This window comes from Callorhinchus milii, unplaced genomic scaffold (assembly GCF_018977255.1).
Source record: "Callorhinchus milii isolate IMCB2004 unplaced genomic scaffold, IMCB_Cmil_1.0 Scaffold6, whole genome shotgun sequence".
NCBI classification, from domain to species: domain Eukaryota; kingdom Metazoa; phylum Chordata; class Chondrichthyes; order Chimaeriformes; family Callorhinchidae; genus Callorhinchus; species Callorhinchus milii.
Window position 1 is genome coordinate 27,306,681 of NW_024704747.1, and position 27,720 is coordinate 27,334,400.

At 37.9% G+C, this 27,720-nt stretch overlaps 1 protein-coding gene across 1 annotated transcript in view; it reads left to right on the forward strand.

Annotated features, from left to right (window-relative positions):
- The window catches only part of myo3b (myosin IIIB), a 106,081-nt gene that overhangs the window by 66,747 nt on the left and 11,614 nt on the right, over nucleotides 1-27,720 (forward strand). The window contains 8 exon segments of the mRNA XM_007889967.2: nucleotides 2,903-2,980; nucleotides 3,985-4,190; nucleotides 11,026-11,099; nucleotides 11,102-11,136; nucleotides 12,609-12,771; nucleotides 17,696-17,776; nucleotides 22,682-22,745; nucleotides 23,968-24,046. Of these exon segments, the coding sequence (XP_007888158.2) occupies nucleotides 2,903-2,980; nucleotides 3,985-4,190; nucleotides 11,026-11,099; nucleotides 11,102-11,136; nucleotides 12,609-12,771; nucleotides 17,696-17,776; nucleotides 22,682-22,745; nucleotides 23,968-24,043 (777 nt within the window). The 3' untranslated portion in view covers nucleotides 24,044-24,046.

Sequence of the window (27,720 nt, forward strand, 5' to 3'; positions counted from 1 at the left end):
CTCAATGCTTGCTCAAGGTAAGAACTGTTAAACCAAATGCCAATTAATATCAGATAGCACCTTTAAATATTTCCAAAAGTAGGTGTATATTTGGGGTACAGAAAGCTGCTTTTCTCTGCATTACTAGAAAATTCAATGAAACTAACTTCCTTTTCTGAATGGGAAGAGAGAAAATGGTGTCAAGAAAAATATCTCCCGATAATGTTGCTTAAAGATGCATTGCCAAGCTTTCGTTTGTAATTTACAATAATTTTCACAAATGTCTTGCATGTTTATCCTTCATGTTTAGGTCCACAACACACACACACACACACACACCGTACTCTGTTTCTAAAAAAACTAGACAGAAGTTCTCCATTTCTTAGAATAAAAATTCTTCAGTTCTGCACTTGACAGCTGATAATTGTGTGAGGAATGCATGGGTCAATTCTTCTCTACCTTTTTTTCTAACCTCTCTTTGATAGAATTTGCATCCATTAATAGAGTTGTCACCTTCTGCCAAGTACAAAACTCACTATGGGGCAGGGTACTGATAGGATGAAAGGGTGAGATAAAGGCTTTATTTCTGTTACCGCCTATGAAAATCCATCGACAAACGTAACTAACTTAAATTCCAGATCATCAGACACAGAGACAAGTGAGAAAAGCATTCCTGATGTCATGATATTGTCATGTGTTCTTTGCGACCAACATTTAGACTGTCCGGCTGAAATCCATGTTGACTTGACATGACATGAATCCTGCATTGCACAACTGAGGAAGCTTGATTCTAGTATTTTAACTACAACCTCACACATATTTGACTCAGAAGAATTAGTTCTGTTCATTCGATGTTATCTCTATAATGCTGATTCCACATCTCGGAGGTCATTATAATGGTGGCCCAAAAATATATGAAAATTTTCTTTTCTCGGAGAATTTTGTTCCTGCAGATTGTAAACATTTCAGCCGGGTGTCTGACACGTGCTTAAAGTGTATCCAAACCGAACTGAGATTTCCATGCATCCCAAACTACACGTGGAAATCCTAAAGATAGATTGTTGGAGTGGAATCCGCTCTCTCTCTCTCTCTCTCTCTCTCTCTCTATCTGGAGGGATGCCCTCTGCTTACCTAATTCCAGAAAATATAAGGCACAAGTTGGCAAGAGCCAAGGCTTGGGGACCCCAGAGTGTGCGTTGGGGTAACTGCTGCAGCCTAACCAGCTAAAACCGCTATTGATATCGCCCTCTGGCAAGCTTCCCCGCTGCTTGTCCAGCTCGGACCACTCGACCCATTAGGGCATTGGCTTGTGACACGTAAGAACAGAAACCCTGGCAATCCAAAGCAGGTCAAGCAACATTTAAAACCAAAGGAATAGATGATTGTGTTGAGCACGACCCTCATAAGAACTGGGATGCTTTCATTCACAATGTCAAACTTATCTTTTTGCTTCCGGTATTGATTGGGCTGCTGTGGAATTTCAGTGTTACTGTTCTTATTTTATCATCTGCAATTTTTCTTTTTCTAGTAGTGGAGCACAGCAGCTTAACCTCTATGTACATAGACTACGTCAGTACTTATCCCTCTGCTGTTTGCAAAGATGGCAGTGTTGCAGATTTAACCTTCCGAGCATTCCTTTCCTTTTGGCTAAGTTTCAAAATACCGTATGTGTGAATCTCTGTGACTTGCACTTCGCTTTGTAAAAATGTTTTGCAAAATTCTTATTGTGACTTTGGCAGAAATGCACGAAACCACAGAACTAGTGATGGGAGGTATAACATTGAAAGTCTTCAAGAACACTAAAGGTTAAATTAAAAGCCTTCTCTGTGGAAAAGATTCGGAACAAATCAACAACAAATTACATTTCTATAGCGCCTTTCATGTCGGGAGGATGTCCCAAGGTGCAATTTGAACCCTCCAAAAATGTTTTATTTAATTTACCGTTTTTATTTAAATATATATAGCGACTGAAGCATGCATTTTTAAAGATGCAAGGTTTTTAAAAAAAATTGCAACTCAACTTATTTGCATTTCATTAAAATTCAGTTTCAAAAATGCTCGTAAGAGTGCTTTGCGCTAATGCCTCATTTAAAAAAACTCGAGATTTCAAATTCTTTCCTTGTTTTCATTTACACTCCACTTGATCGTGCATGTTCCTCAGCCAAGCAATGGGGTAGGTGACACATATTCTCGGGTCTTTGTGAAAAGTTTTAATCAGCTATAAGAAGAGCTTGGGATATTTGTCCTTCTGATATTTCCCCCCCACACCCCCCCTGGGTTTCCTTATTAGTATTTATCAAATGTAAGGATTATTTATCTTATATGTTCATTGCACATTTCCAAATGTACCTTTTAGTTTTCAGTTTTGTGGTAGACTTGTGATGGGAAATAAGTACAGGCATCTTATGAAATATGAAAGAATTATTCCTGTTCCGGTTTCCTTAGACGACAGAATATGAATGACAGGAAAACATACCTGTGCCTTGAGCATGTTTACATAATGAACCAAAGTGGATGTTCGTATTTATGATGATAATGTAAACATAACTCTCAAGCCATTTATTTCAGTGCTTCATTAAATTTGATGAAACTTATCCCTTTAAAAAGTATAAGATCATCAAAATGCTAATACTGTGCATTTAATAGGGCTGCTTTGAGAGTGGAATTTACATTAAGGGCACATTTAATGTCAGGTTAATAATAAAAACCTGAATTGAGTTTTTGTTTTAATATCCACTGTATGCCTGTAAGCTAGGATCCTTTGATTTCTTTGATTCCTTTTATTGACTCTTGGCTGCTGATTCCCTGCATTTTTTTCCCCCATTAATTCTCATTCCATTGTCCACAAACGCCAACTTTGAAGGTTTGGCAGCTTTGTATTCGTTTGTATAACGTTTGCTGTGTTTCACACTTCTCCAACAAGATTGATACAATGGAAATCATGAGGCACCCGGAAGAAACGACAAACATGAAGAGACAAACTGTGGCCTCGTATTTCAGGGTACGGTATTCATTCATCTGTATGTTTGTACAAAAATGACAGAAATCTTAAGCTTGTGGGAAGGAAGCAGGTTGTACGTATGATCATGATATAGATTAATTACACACTTACATACTTTTGTTTTCTTTTCACCTAAGAAAAGCGTTTCAGACAGAAAACGTATGATATTGAATAGCTGTGAATCTAAAGTTTGAATCATGTCACTTGAACCCTTGTCCCCCATTTTTAACGCTTTATTTATATTAATGCCTCTGCCTCAATTTTCGCTGTATTTTTGCACAGTGAGTTGAAGAATGGAAGATTGCAACAACTGTAATATTACGATAATCCTTGTTTTGTTAAGGCACATGTTAATACGGCTCAAAGTACTTCACAGAGTTTTCTGTAAAGTGCAGTGACTGTGTATAAGTAAGTGAACTTCACAACCAAAGTCGGATGTGAAGGTCATAATAGATTTTGATTTTGCAGTTTGTATTTTCCCATTAAAATATGAGTGAACATTTCAGTAATAGAAACCCGAATTACAATCCCCAAATTAAAATTCCTCACCTCCGTTCGCTGCACACTTCCCAAATCACATTTTCAGGGCATTTATTTAACCGACTACTCACTCTGTTCTGGGCACTAATTCCTTGCGATATTCCAGTACCGAAAAGGTAAACTGTAAACTCGTATCCGTCTTCTTGTAACTGGGCATTTTGGAGGTGCTTAAAAGACTGACTTACACAAAACTTTTATTGAACAACTCAACAACAACAACAACAACAACAAGATTACATTTGTGTAGCTCTTCAAATATGTGCTTTAAAACTTTTGTACACCATGCAGGGATTTGTTTTAATATATAAAATTATAAAAACATATAAAATATATAAAATTGATTCTGAGGATTTTGAAACGTACAAATAACAGAAGTGTCAAGTCAACGTACGTTTTGATCAGCTACTTCCTGCCACCACATATTTTTAGGACAACGTTATTTTTCCCCTCTTTCCATCTGACAGTATTCCTTAATGGACCTGCTCTCCAAAATGGTGGTTGGACAGCCCCACTTTGTCCGTTGCATCAAACCCAATGATGACCGTCAGGCTCAGATGTTTTGCCAGGAAAGAGTACAGGTTCAGCTCCGCTACACTGGCATTTTGGAAACCATTCGTATCCGAGGACAGGGATATTCCCATCGCATCCTCTTTGAAGAGTTTGTTCAGAGGTAAGATACCTATCAACAGTGTGGCAGACACCCACGCATTCTAAAATGCCTTCATTTAAAATAATAATAATCCTTGCATTTCATAGAGCGCCTTATCACGTCTCCGAGATGTCTCAAAGCGCTTCACAGAATATACTGTAAAGTGAATTGACTTTTGTGAGCGAAACAAGGCAGCGAATTGCGCAGAGTGGTATCCCACAAACAGTCGTGGATTGAGTGACTAAATATTTTATTAAAAGGAATTATTACCCCCAGAAAGTTATCTGCTGATCAACTAACAACTGGGTTCCTACTTACTGCATTATTGGGGTGTTCTGAAATAGGAATTAGAAAGTTATTTTCCAATTGGCTGAACGATACCATGAAAAGAAGACTTGTAAGTGGCACAATGATACATTTGATGTGAACACTAACATTGCACTGTGCTGTGTTGGCAAACACCAAATGGGATGATTTCACCACCAGGAGGCAAAGAAATTCCAAATCCTCAAGCAACTCAAACCAAACTGATTAATGCCCAGCCTGGAGGGTCCCACGATATAATTTTTTTATTTAAAGAGGGACTTTAAACTCTGAGGAACCATGAGTTTCAGCCATTATTTCAGAGTCAAAGACTGTCATGACTCGATTTCACCGGCAGTGCTTGTGAATTGGGTCTTTCAAGCTTGTGAAAGCTTCAAGAAGTGCTATAACTAATTATCTCCATTGACATATCTTTTACATATCACAAACCTGTTTTGGTTTAACTGTGCCACAAATCACAGTGAAGAGTGGGGAGGTTTGGCGGAATTTGTTGCTAATTTCAAGTGACACCTCTGTATTTTATTTATCTTTTATTTTAAGCACAGCGCAGTGCTTTGACAGGACGCATTATTATCAAGGAATGAGCTTTATAGGAGTTCCAGGAAAATTAAAACTGGATACAAGAAAGTAACCTTTCTACCTCATGATAATACGCCAGTTACTAAGTAGATATCAAAAAAAATTAAATTCAGAGTCATAATAAATTGTGGTTATTTTCTTCCATAAGATTTAGCGACACTTTGATCTCCTGCATAGTTGGAAAAGCTTCTTTAATCCTGATGTTTTCATAGGTGTGTCTTATCTGTCTCCACAGTGGTTGTATTTTGTAAACTGCTAAGAGGGATATAAGAGGAGATGACAATAGGAGGAATTAAACAATGTAATTGGAGACTAGTGATAGCGGGAAAGAGTAAGATAATATCTTGTTTAATGTGCTGTCCACTATTTTCGTCTACCTGCATTTTGGATAAAATCGGCGAGTCGCAGGTCAGTAATTCCAGATGGATTTGCGAAAAGGATTACAAAGGATTAAGCAGGAGGTGGAAATGGGACATGTATAGGGAGTGTTTGTGTTTGAGTCACCAGTTGGATGATAAATGCCTGATTATGAAAAAGAAACGTTTGAAGTCTTAACTTCCTTCATAGAGCTTTGATGATTCAGGTGCCCATATAAACTGAAAAGGGAGGATATAATCAGATTCATCAGTACAGTGGCATCTTGTCATATAAGTAATCTGACATACAAAAAGGCTTATAACTAGATGTGTACAGAAGGAAAGACTACCCTGATAGGGCTCGCAAAATTCAGAACAAATTAGAAATTGGTTTGATTTGCTTACCTGATGGATTTAATACTGTTTTGATTAATTTAAGTGAATTGTCTGCTAAGCATAATGTCCGTGAAAACATTGGAGAGTAAAATACGTCTTCAAACACAAATGCAAGTGGCAAACAGTTCTTTATTTCAATGTTTAATGGATTTCTAACTAAGAGCATAATATACGCAGGCTTAAAATTCTGAATATGTATCTTTCGATGTCAATGTTGCCTTTCAAAATGTTAGTCTGGCTCTATTTCCTGTCGGATTTGTAAACTAAGATTCGGATTGACTTGAAGCTTTAAAAGTATCAAGATTGCAGATGATTCACATTTACATGTCACATTTTTTTAAAAAAAATATGAATTATTGCTGACCATTTACGATAACTTATTGCTTAATAACTTAATAACTTAATAACATAGTGCGTGAATGCTTACAATTGTATTTAATTCCAAATAAGAAGAGGTTAAAAACAGCAGGACTTTGGGTCAGTGAGCGAACACTGCCAGAGGTCATAAAATCATGTGCCGGTTCCATAGAGCAACGAACGCGTGGAGATAGTGTGACATTGTATGTTACAACTCTGTCTGTGTGGTGATGCTGTGTTCATGCTGTGTGACATTTAACAAGCACAGTGTGTTAGGTGATAATGTGCGGGTATGTGTGGTGTGCGTGTGTGTGGTTGGCGGTATTTACTGCTAACAGAAACAACTGAACAGGCAATATTATACCTTTTATTGCAAAACGTCTGCTGATTGGAAACCCGCTGTCCCAAACAAGGCAATAAGGTTGCCATAAGATGAGCTCGGTATAGAACTTTTATATCTCATTGGGGAAAAAAAAGAACTTAAATATCTTAGGATAACTTAATTTTAAAATTAGATTATTTCTTTGTACTTTAATATTTCAACATTAGTTAAATGGATTCACTGCTTAATACTGCAGTAAAATGATTGGTTTTCGGTTCTGCTGCTTGATAATCATAATAATAATCCTTGCATTTGATACAGTGTCTTATCACGTCTGCGAGACATCTCAAAGCGCTACGCAGGATATACTGTAAAGTGAATTGACCGTATATTTTGTGGGCGAAACTAGGGCTAATGCCACTAATTAATCACATTTGGGTGAATTTGCATTATATTTAGGTCAGGTGACAAAGTGCAAACCCTGAGGAGTATTTTACTCTGATCGGTTTCTGTTTGTGGCTGGGAATGTCGCAGTTAGATTAGTCCAGTGCACAAAGCTGACGTGCTCATCAACTAGGTTTAAACTAGAAAAGTGGTCCGCAATTGATTCCGACAAGTGATTGAATTAAAGCGAAACCCTCTGAATGATGAACTGACGCAGGACAACAATCACTGTCGATTTCTGGGGGGGGGGTGGGGGGAAACAGTTCGATCGTCCTGGAGCCAGTGGGGGTGGGGGGGGGGAGAAGTGAAGAGCAAATGAGGGTTTAGATAACTGAGAGATGTAAACAGTGAATCACTTCAAGCGAGCTGTGAGTTGGCAGGCTGCGGGATATTTACAGGTGCTCTTACCTCATTGGCATCGCACAGATTTCAGCTTGTTTCTTTTGTTTTGTTGGGTTTTTTTTAATTTTGCAGAACTGCCAGATTGTCAAAGTTGTTTTGTGCTTGCAGAAACAGGTGTACATAACTTCACAGGCGATTATTTTTATTTTAACCTTGGTGAAAGGGAATTTCCTGCATGAGCTAGTCTGTTTTTTTTCCCTGCTTTTATGTGGGCTTTGATCAATACCTAATAAGTTTGGAGTTGTTTGGGTTCAGTTGATATTGCACAATGCTGCAAGTTGTGCTCTGATTCACAAAGAATACTTATAATAGTCTTTTTTTTCTCTACTTTCATCTTTTTTCATGTTTTGGTGTCTATATTCATTCTGCATTTTGTTTTACTTCAAACAAGACGCTGATTTTAACAATCTTCGAAAAATACCCACATGTGGCCTCGGAAAAGCTTGACATGTTAAATCATTTGCAGACTATCGATGGATACACAGGAGGAAGCAGAGGGTAGTCGTGAGGGGCTTGAGCGTGAAATAGTGTGGGTGGGGGGGGGGGGGGGGGGGGGGGGGGTGGGGGCTGGAGATAAGATATTGAGTTAATCGCTTTCCTGTTCAATGTGTACGTAAATGACCCGAGGCAGCTAAATTTCCCAGATAACACCAAGCTGGAAGGTGGACCATGAAATCAGAGGAGGGAGCCTGACAAAGAGAACTTGACAAAGTGAGCACCTGGGCTAATCATTGGCAAATGCGGTTCCAGGCGCTTTATACGGGAGGTAAAATAAGAAGCACGCAGTCCATGGAGAGGGAAAAAATATTGACGAGGAGGAGGAAAAGAGATCTGGGGGGATGATAGTTGACACATTGCTCACAATTTCCAAACAGTGTGAAGCAACAATAAACCAAGCAAACAGCGTGCTGATCTGCATTGCCTAATCAACAAAGTTTATGTTATGCTCAGGTTGTATAACGCTGCTGTTAGGCGCCTATGGAGTATTGTATAGAGTTCCAGTCGGAACTACAAGTACAGAGAACAACGAGACTGATGCCCAATGTTAGATAAACAATAAGGAACAAATAAGCTGGGCAGGGCTGCTTCAGACTTGAAAGGAAATGACTCAAAAGAGACCTTTAAAAGGTCATTTAAAACTGAATTAAATACTTGAATAATGAAGATATATCGAAGCATATTCAGGAAATCAAGTCAATATGAATAGAGCACATAGCCATACGGAATTTGAGATTGTTCATTTAAAGCAGAGCTCACTGTAAGTGCAGAGAAACTTGAAGTCGAGCCCTCTTGCATCCAGATCTTAGTCGCTTAGCTTCTACAGAAGATTTCTTTTTGGATGCTCGCTAACATTCCTGGTAATTAAATGTTGAAGAGTTTGAATCAGCGTATGCAAACTGGTTAATCGTTTATGCTCAAGAGATTTGAGTGTCAGCCATTCACAAATAGGGATAATGTTAGAGTCCTTCCCACACAAAACTTAGGTTTTATTATCTTCTCACCAGCGTAATTGGTTTTATTTTAATTATACAATTATCGCATAATCCAGTTGCAAGAGAAATTCATAAATTATTAAATCATTTAATCCTGTTTCTAATCTTTTCCCATGTCAAAATAAGGCAACAACTTTCCATGTCTAGTGACGGCCTCTTGGTAAGAAAAATATATTCTTCTGAAAGTAGTTAATTTAGGTAAAATCCAGATGAGAAATGCAGTACAATATACAAGCGTGGCATATCAGTAATGTGGATTCTCTCAGCCCTTTGAGCAGTGGAATGGAAATCCAATACAACGTCTACATTTTATAGCATTTGCAAACACTGTGTTTTAGAAAATAAAATAAGTCGTATTCAGCAGTAGCTCTAGTAATGCTGGTTTTATAATCAAGCAGTAATGTCTGTGAATGGTTAATTTTATTGGGTGCACAGTAGCTTGGAAGAAGCTGATAAATGGAATATCTCTTTATTTGGAGGTGAAACATGAGCAGTAGAGTTATACAGTTAATGTTACCAGCTAATCACACTAATCATAAATGACTTTGAAGAGTGTACTTGTATTTTATCATATTATATTTGGAGTGAACCCAGAGAACAGCAAACCCACCATGTTCATACGGTGAATTGTCCTGCTGGAACTATCTCCTTTAGAGATAGTTAGAGGCTCCTGTGCAATTCCTGCTGCCCCTGTACTCATTTTATAGTGCGTTTCCGGCAGCAGCTCATCCCCACAATCATAGTGAATCAGGTGTGGATCCCTGACTAACGTGCTATACAAATGTAAATTGTTGTTGTTGATTTGCCACCAAACATACAGTATAAACACAGCAAGAAACACATACAAGAAGTCTTATGATCTCTTCCTTCCCATGGCTTTTGTCTCTTGATAACATGCAACAAACTCATGACTCCGTAACACACACAGATCCCTTTTCCTGCATGAACTTGTTCACTCAAGTTCAAGAGTAAAGCAATGTGAAACCACATCGGGGAGACTTGGCAACCAGAATCTCATTTCCTCAAGTTAGCTGGCCTTTTTATAATAAAATGGCATATCATTTTCAAAAAGGGTTTCTGTTTGAAGATCTATCCCTCCTCTGATTTACTGGGTTTTCCTGAATGGCAAAGAAAGTTTTGTGTTTTAACATCGTCTGATCAGAAGATTAGATTGCTTGTGTATCTCAGCGTAAATCGTACCTATTCATTGTTAGTGGCTATTCAATTTGAAAATTGATGTAATTTTCACTGTAAAATGAATGCCACACTCGAGGCTGATACATTACATTGATTCACAAATCTTGACTTGTGACTGAGTACTGTATAAGCATTTTAGCTGGAAGAAAATAGAGATTCAGTGAAAAGAGAAACCATAGAAACCGTGCCAGGCAATATTAAAATGTTTATTTCCAATTAATATTGTATTTAACCGCTTGGTTAAAGTGGGAAGGAGTTCCCCCTTGACTTTACTTGTTAAGGAATCTCATTAGAAGTCACAGCATGTTAGACCTGGTTGTTTAGACCCATGTTCAGGTCTTGCTTGAGTGATATTACAATAATAAATCTGTGTAGCTTTGTGTCCATGTATGTTCGAGGCTTGTAATTCACAGCTGAAAGGGCATTAACAACAACAACAACTTGCATTTATATAGCACCCTTCGTGCTGGGTTGCGTCACAGAGCTTATTAAACAGGGGATATGAGTTTTTCCTTGGATTTGCCAAAAGCCTAAGAGATGGGACTGAATATTATCACCAACAAAGTATCTGTTGTTGTTGGCAAGTAGAACTGTTGCCCATTGTTCCTTCACTGAGGAAGTTGAATTTATTTTCTTAGCGAAATTCATAATACTTTATTGATGGTATAAAATTGCTTCATGTTTAGAATCGATGATTATAACATTTAGATGCTCATGCTAGTAATCCACGTTTTTTCTCACCTTATGGCTACGTAATGTTCCCTGCACGCATAATTACTCCAAGAGAGCGCAGTGCATTCGAACTTTGTACTGAAAGGCTGGGAATGCATTAAAAATATCAGCAACCCTTGGGGTAATTTCTGCATATGCTTTAAAATATTTTGACTACTTGTAGAACTGTCTTGTTATTTAATATTGCCCTCTTTGTTAACATTAACCTACAGTCCATGTTGTGTTCATTTATGCTTTGTTCTCTTGTTTGATAGGTACTACTACCTTGCCTTTAGGGCACATGAGACTCCTTCTGCTACTCGTGAAAGCTGTATTGCTATTTTACAAAAGCAAGATTAGACAAGTGGGTGCTTGGAAAAACGAAGGTAACAGTAGTCTGTGGAATTTTTAAAGAGCTCTGATCTATCTGTGATTTTCTTAATGATAAGAATCCTTATTGTCCACCCCTCCTGATCCCAAACCCCTGCTCAGGTCCACATTCTTGATTGTCCAGCGCCTTCGGATGTGCTCCCGACGTGAAAAGCGTTATACAAATGTAATTTATTGTTGTACAACATGTCAACGTAGCAGGACTCCTGACTGCTCTGGAAAATCAATACCATGAATAATTTGGGGGCGGAAGTGCTTTGGCAGTTTTGCTTCCATCGGTTGCAGATGTTACTTTCTCTTCAGTTGCTGTATTATACGTCTCAATCCTTTGGACTCTGGGGATGTCCATAATATTTCCTATCCGGCACAGCTGGTCTTTGTAAAGGTTTCATTGCACCTGTATTAGGCCATCTGTATCAGCTCAGTAACCTGCAGATGTTTGCAAAGGTCTGACCGACATGAGGATGTGTATCTATCCTCTGGGGAGAGAGAAAGATAAGTGGGTCTCCTCGGAGCTTCGAAGAGCTCAGTAGGAACTGGCTCCAAAGTGGGAATCGAGTCAACGATTCTTGGCCTCAGTTGTCCAGTTCCTTAGCCACGCAGGTCCAGGGCATTTTGGTGACCTGTCACTGGGAGCAAGGATTCTTCCCACTCAATCCTGAGATAGATTTCGACAGACAATTGCAATTTAATTTCAAACAATAAATATGTTTCCTTGCAGACCAGTAAAACAGGATGATCACAGATCTAATTACAATTAGATTAGTCCCTAGATATGTACCTAGATATGTGTTACAAAGTTATTTCGTTTATCGGGGTAAGGGTTAACACAAATGCAAAGATTTAAGCACAAATCAACTCCCAACACCCACTCATATTGCCAATGTCATTTCCCTTTATAATTGAGTATGTTGCGTCATCCTTCCAGTTTACTTTGCACAATAATTGAAAACAAACGTATATGTTTTATCTCCAAACTTTCATTCCATTATTCATTTGAGCTGTTTCACCAATCTGTAGCTTAATGATTGGAATGAAGAATCATTCTGCTTTACATGTGTACAAACGCTTTTATGTCATTGTCTACAGCTACATCTTTATTCATATTGAACAAGCCCTCAGGGCTTCAGGCTCTGGTTTGATATAAGATGCAAGAAAGTGATTCAGAGTTCCTGAAACAAGTGTCTCGGAATTAGTTTGCATTATTTGCTAACATTTGTCAGCAAACATTTAGGCCATTTTATATAGTACGTTTTTGGGTGGGGTCAGCCAGGTGTCTGACCCATGCGGAAACCTATCACCATGCTTAAGAGTAAAGTAAAAGGTTCTGTGGTATCATTTATTTATCAATCCTTCCTCACTAACCCAAGAGTGCACATATCTGCCCTTCCATTTAATGTGGTCAACCCAGTGTAATGTTGATTTATAAAATATGTTCTTCCATGTTCTAATGATTTGTTTCCTGTAGGTGTTCCTCAAGTATTACCAAGTCGAACAATTAAATCTACTGCTTAGAGAAGTCATTGGCAGAGTTGTGGTCCTACAAGCCTACACCAAAGGTTGGCTCGGAGCCAGGAGATACAAGAAAGCACGGGCAAGAAGACGAAAGAGTGCTGTTGTCATACAGTCAGGTCAGCTTGGCAATGTTTAACCAACTACCATCCGAATACAGAGCTTTCTAAGGGATTTTGATAATTATTAGAATTTTCCATTATCTGGAGAAACATAGTAAGTTTAGATTTACAATGCTTATAGACATCGGAAATAATTGGGACCAGACCTACGAAAGTGGTATAGATATTTGTGTGTGTGTATCTCTCTCTCTCTCACTCGTACTTACTTGGATCATATCTTTTCACCTCATTACATCTGGATGTTTTACTGAGATCCTAGTCACATTGAGCCATCACTCACATGCAAACAGTTAAAAAAATTGAAACCTTGTTATAATCACACGTTTGTTCAGCTAAAATGTTTTGCTAAAATTGCAGCCCAACTTCACTTCTGCATCTGAGCTCTGGTGTGGCTAAGAAGCATTATACTGGCCTCATTATGAGCTATGGTTATATTGATGAACTGAGTTTGAATCAGATCCATAACCTGCTCCAATCTGATATTCCGTGTACAAGACAATTCATTCGAAAGGTAGACGTTGAATCTGTGCTGATGCAAACCCAATGGGATTGGTTGACTTTAACATTGGTTAGGAATCAGCCAACAACAACAACAACAACAGCGCTTCACAGTAACGGATCCCGGGGCCGAGCCGGGGGGAGGGGGAGGAAGGTGACCAAAGGCGCAGTCGAAAAGAAACCTGGCAGAAATCATATAACCTGGCAGCCAACTCTGCCCTATTCATTGACTCTGTTCTGCTGTATCCCTCCTCTGTATCACAAGCAACAACTGTTGCCTTCTGCTATCTATTTTACTCCCACTTACGTTTTTTTTTAAAAAAATAACCAGCAGTATTCACTGGTAAAGCTCACGTGTGAATATTATCCATTTGGGCAAGCAGAGGCTAACCACAGGCAATGGAAATCTAGCTCAGGATAAATGGAAAAAACTGAGTTGCCAATTTTCTCCCATTTAAAAGGTTAAAAGATGTGGGATTTTCTCCCCAACAGTCAAGGGTAAGGGAAGTGAAATGTACAGATCGCATCACGAAACCACCCTTCCTATGCACTCAGCTCAGATTTCAACTCTGGTTCTCAATATAACAGAGACTATAGTAGTAATTTTTCCGTGAACAGCTTTGTGTTTGTTATACTGAATCCGTGAACTTTTTACATTTCACTCCACGAGCTTAGAGCATGAATCATAGCTTGCTAGGAATTAGTTACTACATTACTGTGCTTTGTGCCTGGGTGCAAACAGAATAGATCAAAAGACTTAACTGATATAACACCAGGAACCTTTTTCCTACTGTGTTTAGAGTCTTATATTAATTTTATATTCCTACGTGAACCACAATTATTGCTTATAATATCAATAATTCAAATGCAGAAATGCCAAATTAAATATTTCCTGATTGCTTTACTTCCTTTCCCACCATCAAATGTGATAGTTTAACAGCAGCGAGGGTAGTTTGTTGACTCCAGTTGAGTTAACTGCAGAGTGACCCTTTTACATCATGATACGGTGCACATTGAAATGGCCGCTGACACTCATTTAATTTGAGATGGACCTCATTTGATCAGCGGGCAATGTCCTGTGACGTATTGCCGATGTGACTTTGACAGTTGCATTCAAATCGTTGAGTGTTTTTCCTTCCTCCAAAATTCAGAGCAGATCAATTAATTTGCAAGCACGAACCTTGCATTGATGCAGCACCTTCTGTCTGGTTCATTCAGTGACGTTGCTCTGTTTGGGGGAAGCAGGAACATCCAGTATTATTTTGCCCCCAGATTATTCCCACTTATGAAACACACAGCCATCGCCAGCTGGGGTTTGTCCATGAATTTCACCACAAACCGAATCATATCCATTGCACGATCAGTTAGTAGTAGCTGCTAATCAAGGGAGAGTGAGTCAGTCTGTGTCAGAACACTTTGACTTCAGTCTAGTATAATGCTACTGGCAGGTGTTGGAACTTATCCAAATTGATCGAGGAACATGCACAAACCTGAGATCTCAAGATTATTAATCATGACCTTTTCCCGAGAGTTGAGCTTATCAATATTTTGAGTTCCATTGCTTTACTCAACATTTAATTTTAAATACACATAAATGCTTGCACTTACAAGAGAAGGTGTTGTGCATCATCTTTTGCTTGTGTTTAATGTCAAAAAGGAAAATAGTGTTTCTTAATGAGACCAAACTATACTGTCTACTGATTCATTGCCTCACATCTGGTCCTGTCCATAATCTGTGACTGCTCTAGCCTATTAGTTTACCCAGAAAAACACCAATGCATTCCCTCTCCAATGCCCTTGATGTATCCTCTGAGTCAGCTGCCACTTTCATCTCAGTGAAGGCGCTACCAGTTGCAAACAAAAGTAACAGACCCACGGCCTCTGCTCAACTGGCTCCTGCATGTCCCACTTGACCACCATTCCACCATCTATGGCTGTGCTTTCAGCCACTGCGCCCCGAAACTCTAGAACACTCTTGCCCCAATCCCTCCACCTTGCCCCCACCCCTCCTTCCCCTTCTTCAGTTTGTGCCTGAAGACCTTCCTCTTCGACCATACCTGATATCCCCCCCCAGCTCGACATCGTGCTCCTGCACCTTCAAGAGCTCTTGGACGCTACCCTGTGTGAGGGGCGCTGTGTAAATGCAAGTTGTTGTTGGTCCTGTAATAATATTCATCATTATGCACCTCCGCCCACTCTCCATCCAAGTAAAGTCACTGATTCAAAATCTTAAAAAGTCATCAGCTGCTCCACACAGTCACCGCTCTGATCCATGATATTTCCATGTCCTGACCCAAATATCTTTTTAACCTGAAAGTCGGTCATGGAGAATTAATTCCCTTGCCTTAGCTCTAATCTTGCATATGTGCCAGATGGCACTATGTCGACCTTGGGAAGATCAGAATCAAGAGAACCTGCCAATTTTTTAGACTTACCCAACTGAATCTGACATACCTTGGCTAGTCTCAGGTCAAAACAGTACCGTAGAATGAACACCAGCCAGAAGGCTATCACATTTCTAAAGTTAAGAATCTGATTTTCTGCCAATTATAAATAACTGGTGTTCTTGTGATCAAATAATATCTTGTGCTGTACTGGGCAGAGGCTTTTCACTTCAGATATATAGTGCTCACAGAGAGAAGCAATGTGCCTAATCTGGCGTGCATTGCTATTGTGTTACTAGGGTATTATTAAATGTGATGATTAAATGCTTTGTATCCAACACAAATAAGAGGAGGCAAGTACCAGCTGGTTCCATGACTAGAAATGAAGGTAAAGTTGAAGATGTTTTCATCTTCAAGTGAAGAGAAAGGGTTTAGATTTAGTTTGACCTGTTTTATCAGTTTTGCAAATTATCTCTATGGATTGAACCCCTGGAAGGGTTTCCCTAGAATGTCTGCGTTTTTGTGATTGGCCATATCTTAGTGTATGTGAATAACAATAGGGATCAAAAAAAAATCTGTCCTTATTTGATAGTATACACTGATAGATTTGTCTCCTACTCCAGAATTTAATCCCTTTGTTTTTGCAATTCCAAACAACAGCACTCCTCATTTTCTCTGGTTTGCAATTGACAGTAAAGCCTTCACTGGTCTATCTGATAGCCAGCTGGAGAACATATATGTCTCCTTTGGAAATTGGTCAGTTGTTTGATGCAGTAAAGCTTCTGACCAATTTCTCCACTGTTGTCTTTGATGCTGGGATGATGAGATCATCTCGACTTGCTAATTCAGAGCAAAAGCGGTCTCCATAGCTTAGGGATCAAACTAAGTATTTGTTTTCATTCCAAGAAAGCTTCACACACTGTAGAATTGAGGTTCACACACATATTGAGGCAACATTTGGAGCCCCATTCAGCTAACTTGGACTTGTTACAGGTTCCCACCACTTCAGCCATCATCAATGGCTATGCTTTCAGCTACCATGGTCCTAACTTCTGAAACTCTCTCCCTCTACCTCCCTCTCTATCTGTCTTCAAATCCAACCTTAAAAAAACACCTCTTTGACAAACCCAACTCTCACTTCCCCCCCTCTCTCTCCACTCCCTTACTCAGCATCCAACCCCGTCTTTGTGAAGCACTCCGAGAAAGATAGAGAACTATATAAATGCTTGTTACAGTTCATCTTTTTGCCTCTGAGTTAGGAGGAAAAAATCTGCTGGTAATCAGAGCAAAGAGAAATAAAAAACAATAAAGTCATGAGATTGCACAGGTGGTTTTTTTATTGCAGAGCTGAATAATCTATTTATTTAGCTTGTTTATGATTTGTACCCTCACTTTTATGATGTGTTTCTTTTCTTCATTGTATGATTTACTGGATGTTTTGTTTCTTGAAGGTGGTTTATTAAACCTTACAGGTTGTGACATTAAAACTACATGTGTAATCGTAAAGAGGGAAGTTATGGGTTTCTCATATTTCAATTGTTATGCAGGGCATCAATAAAAAAAATAATTTAAAAAGAACAGAATATTCTTTTACGGTGTTTAGTCATTAAAAACAGATTTAGAAAATTGAACTTCCTTCTTAAGTATTTAAACAATTATGAAAATAATTTCTATATCTTTACATATGTGAACCGTTAGAGAATAATAATAATAAAAATAATGTTAATGAAAAACATTTTGAGACATCTCGAAGACACGATAAGGTGCCATAGCAAATGCAAGTATTATTATTATTATGTATATACAATATTTAAATGAATGTAAAAAAAATTGCTATTTTATTTCATCCAAAAAGTCTTTGTAGAAAATGTACATTTGGCATTGATATAAATCCTGGCATAAAACATTTCTGATTTTATGCTTTATAAAAAATAAAGCTACAAACACACAATCAAAGGAAAACGTCTCTTTAAGAACTATGGAACATATGAAATGTATTCATTCTAATCCCTTGCTCATGAGTCACTTTTTTTTATTAGCCTGGAGAGGATATGCTGTTTATAGAAGCTTCAAGCAAATGAAAGAACAGAGAGAGGAAGCTGCTGTTTGTATACAAGCAGGTAATGCAAAGCAACTCATGTGTTTCTTAATATTATCATATCAATGTACACTTCTGAATAAGATTGATTCAGGTCGGGTCTGTACCTTGGAAACGATTCATGCAGCAGCCCCACAATTAACATACGCTCTTTTCATCTTTATTTTTAGAACAAAGGTATCGTTTTTCCATTCTTGCAAGTAATAATCCTCTTTACTATGGGCCTCATTCATTTCAATATACTTTCTGCAATCTCTCATATTACAAGAATATTGTCTTATTCTGCCTCTTTGGCAGTTTAGAGTCCAATATACAATATATAATACAGGATTACGCTTAAAAAAGGAACTGGATTGGTTAGATTTGTATTTGTGGTAATTTTGCGTGATGTGAACATATATGTTTGACATGATGTAAGCAAATTGTATGATTGGGAAATAATTAATTTACAGCTAGCGATTCCCCTCATTAAAATCCCTTAATGGATATTATTATTTAATTGCAATGTAAAGGCTGGGCCTCAGAAAGTCCAGCAGCATTTATCTCATGTGCTTGTGTGAAATACTACACGTTGAAATCTAACTTCCTTTTATCTTCCTCACCATAAATCAGCAGCAGTGCTTATCCTTTTTACTTCCTCACAACTTCCTCTCGGTTCCCGGTCTGTTACAGCACACTCGTATACCAGAAACAAGATGCCTTTTCAAGCTGTCAACCTTTTTTTTTCATCTGAAATGTAAATTAATTCTTTCTGGTATGCCTCAACACAGATCAAAGTGGGGGGTTATTAGCCTTGGTGGGTTTTTCTTTCATCCAAACCAACGCCAAATACTGCGAGGTTGGAGTAAGAAGGCCACTCTGAACTGAACTGTCGCTGAGGTCTGTCTACAGGAACAAATATTTCAAAGGCAATTCATTATTTTTTTGTCAATGTCCTTACCACGAGTCCAAATAGTGTGCAAAAGATTAGACTGTGATCTCTTTACCCTGCCTATTTTGATTTGGATGTGACTTTAGTCAGTTGACACACAGGATGCTTTTTAGTGAATCTGACAGCAGATGAGCACAGGTGGAGAGAACAGGGAGAAGTATTTCCTCCTGGAAAACTCTCGACCTGCTCATTTTCTTTTCATTTGTTACGGCTGAGGTTTTGAGGTAGACCACATTAGCATTTTGAAAATAAACATGTTTCTTTCAAGTAGAGAAGCTGGTGGCCTTAAAGGTCTCAGTTGGCCCAGTGTACTCCCTATCCATTAATCCATCAAAACCGAATACATATATAATGATATTGTTATTGCCAGAATGCTTATTTGTGCACATATATTAGTCCTGTGCTGTGCAGTCTGACCAGAGCAGCAACAAATGATATTTGTATAGCGCCTTTCAAGTTGGGAGGATGTCGCAAAGTGCAGTAGAAGGAATGAACTAGTCCACAGTTCCTACACTCGGATCCCAAAAGAGATCCCAGTTTACTTCTCTGGAGAGCCCTGACCTTAAGTGAATACAGTCACTGCTGTGCTTCATTAGTTCATACTCTGGACAGCATTATATTGCTAGTCAACACATGTGCAGAGATTACTTTTGTGTGTGCCAGTGGAAAATAACAGGACATTGTTATTTAGTACTTAGACAGGCTTTACTGAACCTTTCACTGCACAGCTTTTTGTTTCCACTTCCCAAATAGATAATTATTTGGGGAGGACAAGTTTGCAGGGCTATGGCGAGAGCGCGGGGGAGTGGGATTAATTTGAATAGCTCTTTCGAAGAGCCGGCAAAGACACGATGAGCCGAATGGCCTCCTTATGTTCAGGTCAGAACAAATCATAGAATTGTACATGATTCTGTGATTTGTTCTGATCTGCAATTGGAGTTTTTTTCAAAAAAAAGTGTATGAATATTTACTATAAATCATCTGCAAATTCACAAGTATAAATGATCAATTTACTGTAAATGGACGTAAAATATAACTTGTAAGGCTGACATTGCTTTTGATTCATTAACCTCCACATCGAAACTTCACATTGCCCGACCACCATATTTTCCTGAGTGTGTGCTATATTCTGTGAAGCGCTTTGAGACGTCTCAACAACATGATAAGGCACTATATCAAACGCAACGATTATTATTACCATCAGGGGCTCACTTTCCCCCAGTGGCGTAACTAAGTTTTACTAGATAGGATTTAACATTAGGTTCTTTTGAAAAAAAATATCCTTTTCAATCTGGAGAAGGGAAGACAGGGGTATGGGGAGAGGTTATTTGGAGGGGTGGAAGCTCATGTGGTGTATAAATACTAGCTACATTAGTTAGGCTGAACTTGGCCTGTTTCCATGCTATAATGTGCTGTATCTCCTTGACCTCTACCCCTCCTGATTCCCAACCCCCAGCTCAGGTCCAAATCCCTGACTGTCCAGATCCTTAGAACGTCCTCGCGATGTGAAAGGCGCTGTGTAAATGTAATTTGAATGTTGTTGTTGTTGTGCTCTGTGTAAATCTATAGAGTTCTATGTAATTACTCCATTTTTTTTCCCACTCGTTTAATAACAATGACGGGTTCTCAGATATTTCGTATTTCTCCACTCAAAGAATTCTTGTATTATTTTCATGGGAACTATGAGTAGATGATGTAATTCCTGTGGACTCCCCTGGCTCCCCCTCACAGCACAGGAAGCATTGGGTCCCACGGAGCCGTTGTGCACTTCTGCCTGCACGGAGCTATATAGCTTGTCAATACTATTCTGAAACATATATTTATCCAGTCACTTTTTTTTAAAAAAGAGTTAATCGTTGCAAGATTAGCTGCTCTTATTGGAAGAAACAAATCCACTACTTTGGGATTGGGGGGAGGAGGGAGAGGAGGAAATGTTTTTAATTTCATATAGTAAAACTACCAAAACAGAGAAGAAAATTCTACTTCATTAAATTCCGTACTGCTATTTTGCAAATATTTCAATGAGTCTTTCCTTTGAACTACTGTTACTGTTTAAAATAATATTGTGTAAGCTCTTTGTGTCTCACTTTTATTCAAAGAAGATTGTTTGCTATTTATTGTAACTTCTGTTACCGCTTTGAGGAGCTTTACAAGCAACAATAAAATATGCAAAGGTTTAGCTATGTTCAGTCATTTGTTTTTGAAGATTTGGGCGAATTTGATTTAAGGATAGTGAACAAAGTGTTTGCTTAAATCAAAAAAACGTTCCAGTTTTATGACTATCATAAATAAACATGCATTAAAACCTTGCGTTTTTAAACTTGTGTTCCAAACCCTCATTACAGTTTCGAAATAAAGAGAAAATTGGCTTTTAATATTCCTTTTCAAGATTGAAATCTGCCATATAAAGAACAGCTTGTTCTGGAAGTTCTCTCATGTTTGTGTGAAACTCATTTCTAACATTTTCATATTTAGTGTGTACTTTACTATTACAATATTAAGAACACTATTTCAATGAGTGAATAGTCAACCTGTGGAACAGACTCCCTGAGGAGACAGTTGAAGCAGGAAGTATTAATTCTTTCAAACACGGATTAGATTGGTGTTTTTTTAGGAAATAACATTATGGGGTACAGTACATAGGTAGTTTGGGACATTTGTGCACGTGACTGCCAGGAAGGCGGAAGGCGAACTAGATGGACCTTGATCTTTTCTCATCTAGCATTTCTTATACAATATCAAAGAATGATATTCGTATTGGTGATACAAACACTCCAGTGGAACTACTGTAGAGTTCACGTCAGGGTTTGTGTTTATATTACTGTACTCTAGATACCTGTACGTTGGAGTCCTTGTATAGTTCGCAAATTTCCAATCACTAAAAAAGAACAGGAAAAAAGAATGGAATATTTTCACTGTGGTCAAATGTTTGCGGGCTCACTATTTCAGCTACTTGAGTTTATGAACGATATAATCTACGTCAGAATTAAAATCGATGCTCAAAGTATCGTTTGTTACTGGAGATGTGAAAGGAATTGTTTGCATTATACTGTAATCAATAACGCTTGCCTTTCTGAGCATATGCTCACACAATATGTGCTGTCATTATGTTTTACACATGATCTTTTACAGGTATCCGGGGATATCTGGGTCGAAAAGAATATAAAAAAATTAAAGAAAGCAATGTGTTGGCAACAGTCAGTGAGGATCAGAGCACAGACCATCAGCAGAGAACAAGGTGAATTATAATGATGGCAACACCAACCATTAACATGGTGGAAATTACAGTACTATGTGCAACATTAGTATATAATAATAGTCATTCTTACATTTGATACTGTGTCTTTCACATCGGTGGGACATCTTAAAGTGCTTCGCAGGATATACTGTACATTTTAATTGTAGTCATAGTGTTTTACGAATTAGTTTAGGATATTGCCTTATTTTATGGGAAATGAATTGCATGAAATTACTGAGCTGGGACGTTCCAATGAAAGCAGGGATTGTAACCAGCAAATAATGTGCAGTTTTTAGTGGGATATGATAGTTAGTGAGTAAAAATTTTTTTAAAAAAATACCGTTCAAATCCTCTCATCAATCTTAAAATGAACTGTTTTCTCATCACTGTATATTAACAAATCACCAAACTCAATGTTTGTAAGGTATTGCTGGTGAGTATACCCCCCCACCTCCACCAAAGTGTTCTTATAACTGAATGCAGTTATACAAGTCAGTTTGATGTACATGAACGTCACTGCATATGTGAGCTTTTGATGTAAACCAAACAGTATCGATGATCCTTTTTATTCTTGATGAAAAAGCATCAGCAAAGCCTTTCTAGCTGAAATTCTGCCTGCATAATGGTCATTTATTGATCAATGTGGCGTTAGGTGTTCTTTTCTGCTACATGTACATAAACCCTTTTATGTTTTTTTTGTGTTATTTCTTGGGATATTATCCGATCCTATAAATTTATGTTTTTTGATTTTTTTGTAGCCACGTCAGTTATAACAGGACACACGACACAGATATTGTTTGGCAGAATGGACAAGATAAAGAGGTAAAAATCCTGTTTTCTAACGTAATTGTGCACGCACTAATTTCAAAACCTAAGTGCGTAGGTTCGAGATGTAGTCAGAGCAGCTTTGCTGAGCTATCTTAACATGAAACCACTACAACAATGTTTGAAGTCTGTGAGACAAAAGGCTGCTTGCAAAGAACTTTGGTTCTGTAGAGAGACAGGGTGGTACAGTGAATAAGAGAATCAAAAGGCTGGAAATTTGCTGCTGTGAATAAATGCCAGCATTTCCCTGAGGTGATTTGTCTTGCGCTTTACATTCTACAGATGTTAAAGCCGTTTTCTCTGTAAAGACCTGAGGTTCTTTGGTAGCACTTTGATATCCTGCTTGAATTCAATATGTGAAATGGAAGAGTCACTCTGTGACTTGGAGCCCAGCGTGGTCTTTGATGTATGATCCAGTTTTTGCTGCTCACCACTTGATGTTGAAAGGATGAAATGAAAATGTACAGATTTGCCAGTAACTCTGCTAAGCATATGTAAGATTAAAAGGTAAAACCCTTTGGAGGATGTAGTTAGAAATGTTAAGCAGATTAATACTTTCCTATTGTTCTTTTATTTAAAAATTATAGATTAAATCTGAAGGAAGTCAATGTGGTTGAGCCCTGAGTTTTGAATTAATATGTTAGGGTTAAGAATAACCTGTTTGGTACACTTCTGCATTATCTAAGAGACACTATGATATTATATATAATATCTTTGCTGGCATAGTAATAGGAGCTGTATCTACTTCTCTAATTCTAGGGTTAAAATTAAATTTTTATTTCTAAAAACTAATTACAAATCAATTCCAAAATTAGAATTAACCTCCTTTGATAACCGTTTGGTTGGTTTAGCTCCCATCATGTACCTAATGCATTAATAATAATAATACTTGCATTTGATATAGTGCCTTATCACGTCTTCGAGAAGTCTTAAAGCGCTTCACGGAATATACTGTAAAATGAACTGACTGTATATTTTGTGGGCGAAACCCAAAATCTGGTATGTGTGATGCCCAGAGTTCTATTTAAATTCTGAGTCGGGGAGCTTTCTGTCATTAAAAAAAAGGATAGTTGGATGTAGGACTTCAAGATGGACATTTTTTTTGGTACATTGACCTATTGTGTATCCCTGAGTATTTTAAAACAAGACTAAGAAATTCAGAGTCAGAATATGGTTGTTTAGTCTGATGTCGTGCTTCAACTTATATTTGTTCGTAAAGGTTTCCAATGACATTTCAACAAAGCCGCTTCCTCCAAACGATGACTGCAGCAGTGAAGTGTGGACTCCAAAATTGAAAGGTAAGGGAAGATTTTCAGCGAAGAGAGAGGGAGTAAAATGTTCTACTTACATTACACATAGACGGATTGATGTGAAATGCACAGCATGTGTATGCATGTGCACAAGCCTTTGTTTTGCCCCAATGCAATCAATGTCTTCCTCAATATGTAAACATGTTCACACGAGACAAGGCGATGTGTACGTAGCTTAGTCACAAGTTTGTTCTTGGTGCACGAGGGTGATTGGTGTTGGAAATCTGCCAATTAGCCTATTTTCCTGTTTTTTGCCCCCAAATCTTCCAGAGTTCTACCTGGATTTTGACCCTTCTAAACCTGAAGTTTAATCATCAAATGTTATTTATTGGGTTGTAGAACTTTGCGGAAAAATACTGTGGTGACCAGTTACCATTTAAACTGACATACATCTTAATAATCTTGCATTTCATTTTTGTTACCTTATTTAATGTGTAGAAAATTTGTTTATACGGTGTTAATTTAAATGTCGTACATTTTCGAAACCAGACAACGCCTTTCATTTTCACTTGTAAATCTATTTGGGTAAGAATAATTGTTATTACCTCAGTTTACTTTCTGATGAAATTAATTCCCAATCCTGCCGTTGGTAATGCATACAAAGTTAGTGGGTTGTAGATTTTTTTTTATTTGGTACTTTGTGTCGCTGCAAAATTTGTTTTTAAGATAGAAACAAGCACACTGTTTAACTTAAATTGGATATGTTTAAACCAATTCATTTACAGGTTGATTCAGATGCGTCTCCATATAGCTCACAACTGTTAAAGGTTGCCTCATTTCTTTTCCTGTCCAGACCTGCATAACTTATTAAGGCTTCTTTCCATTGCAGCTCGGCTTTTGATCTGCTCTGCTTTCTTTATTCATGTGCGTATAATCCTCCACATTGTGAATTGAAGTATATTTAAAACAGATCCATTTGCAATTGTTTTTGTCCCAACACAATACAAGTAAAACTGAAACCAATTGAAGTTAATTAGACTGAGATTTAAAACAATGGATTGCCGAGTATACCAGATCTCTTTAGTAGCTGTTCAAATGTATATAGATAGGTTTGTTTTTAACCAGAGTTATATGTGAATTTTAGTTACAAGCACACAGCAGCTAATCCTTACGAGGGTTCAAAAACTTACGGGAAACTTCCCACAAATGTGCTTTGCAACATAAGGTATGTTTCTATCGGGTTACTATAGCTTCGAAAACATTTAGAAACTTATTTAAATAAAATATTCAGGGTAAGATTTTTTTTTAAAAAAGTGATTCGGTGGAGATTATAGTTGATGTTCTTTCCCCAGCTCTTTAAATTTTCTGCAAAGTTCTTGCAAAGGAACCTCTGTTTCTGTAAAAAAAATGTTTACTTTCAAAATTATTACTTCTTTAAATTTTTTAAAACATAATGCGGAAGATGAAACCTATTCTACAAATGAAAACTGCGATACAACACCACGATGTGTGGCATATTTTAATATATATAGATTATAATGCAACAGATAACATTTAGGAAGCAAAACATATCGTAGAAATGACTGATATTGCCCCCCCCAAAAAAAGCTTTTCGATCATCATGGCCTAATCTTAAATTGGTCCAACAAAAGCGCGATAAAATTGGGCAGCGCATCTGATCGAAGACCAAGAGGTGCGTCACAGGTAATAAGACAAAATGCAATTGTCTGAAGCAGATTCACAAAGGAAACCAAATAGAGGGGGGTCTTGAACAGGATATGAACTCTTCCTGTCTGTTGCACATTTTCCTCTGCACAAGTTAACCTCCTTCAATCATCCTAATGCCATGCAGGAGCACTGGATAGCCTTGATTGTCTGAGTAACTCTACCTCAATGTCTTTTTTTCTCACCCTTGGATATTTCTCACGGTCTTTGCAACACGTCTTCCACTTGTACCACATATCCTCAGGAGGATTCAAACTCACTTCTCCTTCCAGTTCACAAAACCAATTCCTGCTCTTGATTAGGTGGGATCAGGTTGCTCCATAAGAACCTATTTTTTTCTCTCTTAAACTGGACTTCTTAAAGTGTTGATTGCAGGTTGCTAAAATATATGAAACATCACAAGTTTTTTCCAAATATAAAATACTTGACCAATATAGTTCAGAAGCAGTTCCACTGCTAAATGGTCTGATCGTCATTGTTAACCAATATACGTTAAGTATTAAATTTGATCCAGAAGCAAATCAGATGTGACTAGTTTACGTGATTTAAATATATAGGTAAGAGGGACTGGTCCTTGAGAAACTCTATTCAACACTTCTTTCCAGCTTCTTATCCAAATTACATGGAGTTTCAGCTTTCGCTCTGCCAGTCTCAAAGCAATTTGAAGGCTCTTTCCATCGGTGTAACCCCTTCCCATACAGTCCTGTCCAATGCAATTATGTCCCAAAATGTAGCATCTAGACATCACTCTGCCCTGAGACCCCTTCTGCTATGTAAATTTCTATTATTCTATGACTGGCTGAACTTGAAATTCAAGCTGCGTGTGATCCTGGATTTGTCCGTTAGTATCTCAGTGCAATATTATTCATGAACCATCAGGGTCAAATTCAGAAGGCATTGGCCTTGTATGTTGAATATAAACGTTCCATTTTGATAGATCACCGAATGCCTATTTGCTGACTTAAGTTCAGAACTTGCTGCTCAACAACAACCACCACAACAACTTGCATTTATACAGCACCCTCACACAGTGTAGTGTCCCAGAGCGCTTAACAGTGGCGGAGCATGACACCACTTCGGGTGGGGATGGTGGCTGATGACCGTAGGTACTGTAGGTCAAAGACGAAGGTCTTCAGGTGTGCATTCTCAGTAAAATAAAGTTTGACTTGTTCTTCAAAGGATATAACAAATAATTCCCAAATAAATGTTCTACAAGTTCTGATTTGTTGAACACATATAAACTGTGTCAAGCCCTGGGCAATGGCTTTTTGTTGCCAAGTGACCCATAAATCATGGTGTAAACTATTATCCAGCTTTTACTCCATAGTTAACACTAACTAGCCCCTAAGGTAAGAGATTGTGGCAGTAAGGCATTACACCACACGTACATGATTAACTGGATTAGAAATAATAATGTCACACAGACAGGAATGCTCTGATCAAACATAATGGTGCAGTGACAGGTTAGGTTGGATTAGTGCTAATGTGGTGGAATAAGGTTTTGTTAGATAAAAGTTAATACTATCAGGATTGGTATAGTAACTTTACAGTGAAAGGATAATCCTCGCATTTGATATAGCGCCTTATCACGTCATCAAGATATCTCTAGGGCTTCACAGGATATACTGTAAAGTGGTGCAATAGTGTATTTTGTGTCACTTGTGAGAGAAAGAAAGTCTTGGATCTGCTGTTTATCTTCTGTTTCTGGAAATGGATGAAAAGTGTTTATCTTTATTTACACAAGTTGTTATTCCCCTGATTTGCTTGAAATAACCCCACATCATTTCTCTGTGGAGAAGCGAGCTGTTCCACTGGTGTGCCTCTTTAGTGTTTTATTTATTAAGAATAATTTTCTAATTAACATGTAGAAAAACAGATAGCCAGTAGCGATTAGGAAATCTCAATTTCACTAGAATGTAAATGATCAGAGTGAACCTTGAGATATTTATAACAATCATCTAAATGCCAAAATTGACTCTGTGCCTTAATGTCACTCC